This window comes from Oryza glaberrima, chromosome 12 (assembly GCF_000147395.1).
Source record: "Oryza glaberrima chromosome 12, OglaRS2, whole genome shotgun sequence".
In the NCBI taxonomy this organism is placed as follows: Eukaryota; Viridiplantae; Streptophyta; class Magnoliopsida; order Poales; family Poaceae; genus Oryza; species Oryza glaberrima.
In genome coordinates this window covers 12259365-12261563 of record NC_068337.1, presented here as the reverse complement: position 1 = coordinate 12261563, position 2199 = coordinate 12259365, and the positions used below count along the sequence as shown (strand labels likewise).

General features: G+C 57.7%; 1 protein-coding gene across 1 annotated transcript; it reads left to right on the top strand.

The window, feature by feature from the left end:
- Positions 1 to 870: 870 nt before the first annotated feature.
- LOC127756281 (putative cyclin-dependent kinase F-2) lies at positions 871 to 1494 on the top strand. The gene has a single exon (XM_052281663.1). The coding sequence runs from the start codon at positions 898 to 900 to the stop codon at positions 1492 to 1494; it is 597 nt and encodes a 198-aa protein (XP_052137623.1). The 5' UTR covers positions 871 to 897.
- The last annotated feature ends 705 nt before the right edge of the window (positions 1495 to 2199 follow it).

Genomic DNA, 2199 nt, shown 5'->3' with positions numbered 1-2199 from the left:
GAATGCACGAATCTTAAACAAGATGGATGGCCCAAAAAACGAAAGATAGAGCCCAACAAAATCTGTCGACAGAAGAATAGCCGTTCCGTAATGAAAAGTACTCCGTAATAACTGCAAGTGACATAAAACATCTTTGATGTTGGAAATTAAACTTACGAGCTGAACTGATTAATTACTACTAATCCGAGTAGGTAATTAGACTTGATGCCCGAATCTTCGTCGTCGAACCCAAACAACCAAATCCGTGTCGGATTATTCAAACTTCCCACGCACTCCCGCCCACCTCCATATAAACAGTACGGCACCCTCCGCACATTACATGTTACGTACATGACAAACTTTTGGAAGAAAGGGGCGCGCGCACTCAAGCGTCTTGCCATGGCGATCGTCAAACGGCCAGCGCGACGAAAGCCTACCGCCTCGGCACACCGACAGTACCGCTACTGGGAACGACCACATCCTCCGGCCGCAGCTGACGGCGCCGCCTTGCCACCGCGTTCTGCACCATCCCCACCAGCGTCGGTGGAGGCGCCCCTCGGCGATCCCATCGGCGGCCGGTACCAGCGGATGTCCAGGATAGGTTCCGGCACCTACGGCCATGTGTACCGCGCGGTGGAGATCAGTACCGGTAAGGTCGTCGCGGTAAAGTGCCTCCGGAGGAAGGACGACGATCCCGACGGGCTCGTGCTCGCCGGCGAGGTCCGCGCCCTCGAGGCGTGCCGAGGACACCCGCACATCGTACAGCTTATCGACCATGGCCGCGGCGCCGGCGCTGCCACCGGGCAGGAGGACTACATCGTCATGGAGCTCGTGGGCCCCTCACTGGACCTCACCATCCGTCAGCGCGGCGACGACGCCGCCGCGAGGCGGTACGCCGAGCGCGACGTGCGCCTGCTAATGCGGCAGCTCATCTCCGGCGTCAGGGGGATGCACGAGGTGGGGCTCATGCACCGCGACCTGAAGCCGGACAACGTGCTCGTCGACGGCAGCGGCAACCTCAAGATCTGCGACCTCGGGTTCGCGCGCACCATGACCAAGGACAAGGAGGAGTCCGCGCCGCCGTACTCGAACCCCATCGCCGCGCTGGCGTACCGCCCGCCGGAGGTCATCCTCGGGTCGACGACCTACGACGAGACGGTCGACTCGTGGGGTCTCGGCTGCATCATGGCGGAGCTCCTCGCCGGCGAGCGCCTGTTCGTCGGGACGACCGATGAGGAGATGCTCGTCCGCATCGCGGACGTTCTTGGCATGGACGACATCAGCGGATGGAGTGGCTACGAGGACTGTATGATCCCGAAAATTTTAACCAAGATTAGACGGCGGCGCAGCCGTCTGCGCCAGATGTTCGCCTTACCCGGGAGGGGCGGTGGCCCCGGCCGTCGGCCGGAGTTATCCAAGGCCGGGTACCAGGTGTTGAGCGGTCTTCTCCGGTGCAGCCCGGAGAAGAGGATGAAGGCGGCGCAAGCCCTCCAGCACCGGTGGTTCGACGTGTGAGTTTGCCAAAATTTTGTTGAGAGGCTTGCGGCCGTTCCGGTCGGTATACTTCATCTGTGCTGAATGATCGAGAGCTTGTGTTGCAGATAGTTCATCTTCTGCAGTTCTGCTGACATAATCCTTTCCTGTACTGTAAATGTTTGCATTCATGAATCATCTTGACGTTAATTAAAATTCTTATATAGTATATATGGATTCATGTCCTTTGTAATAGTTAATTCCATTGATTGTGTGTGCATTATGGCGGAAGCCTGGATGTAAACGTTTCTTATTGTTAAAAAATCTTTGCAAGATGGAGATTTGTATACTACTACTTGTTTAACATTCAGCTGATATTTGAGTGGATGTGTATGTGGAACTCGGTAGAATTTTAAACCATACGAAAAAAGATGTCGGTTAGGCTCTCCCACCCCCCATCGCGGCGACTCCCCGCCGACGGTGCCACCCACCCCCGCCACGGCGACTCCGGCGACCGCGGCGACCGCGTCCCCCAGCTGCTCGTCCGCCCAAACGCAGCAGCAACAGCAGCAGCCCCCGCAGCGACGCAGCTGCCCCCACGATGCAGCCGCCATTACCCCAAGGTTCGTTCCCCTTCCAATTCAAATCTTGGACCAGATCTGGGCACCGCAGCAGGAAGTATCTGGCGCCCGCGGTCGGATCCAGGGGAGCTACATCCATATGCATCGAAGGAAGCTGCTCCTGCCC

Coding starts and splice junctions, on each gene's coding strand:
- LOC127756281 (XM_052281663.1), top strand. CDS start 898: ATGCGGCAGCTCATCTCCGGCGTCAGGGGGATGCACGAGGTGGGGCTC.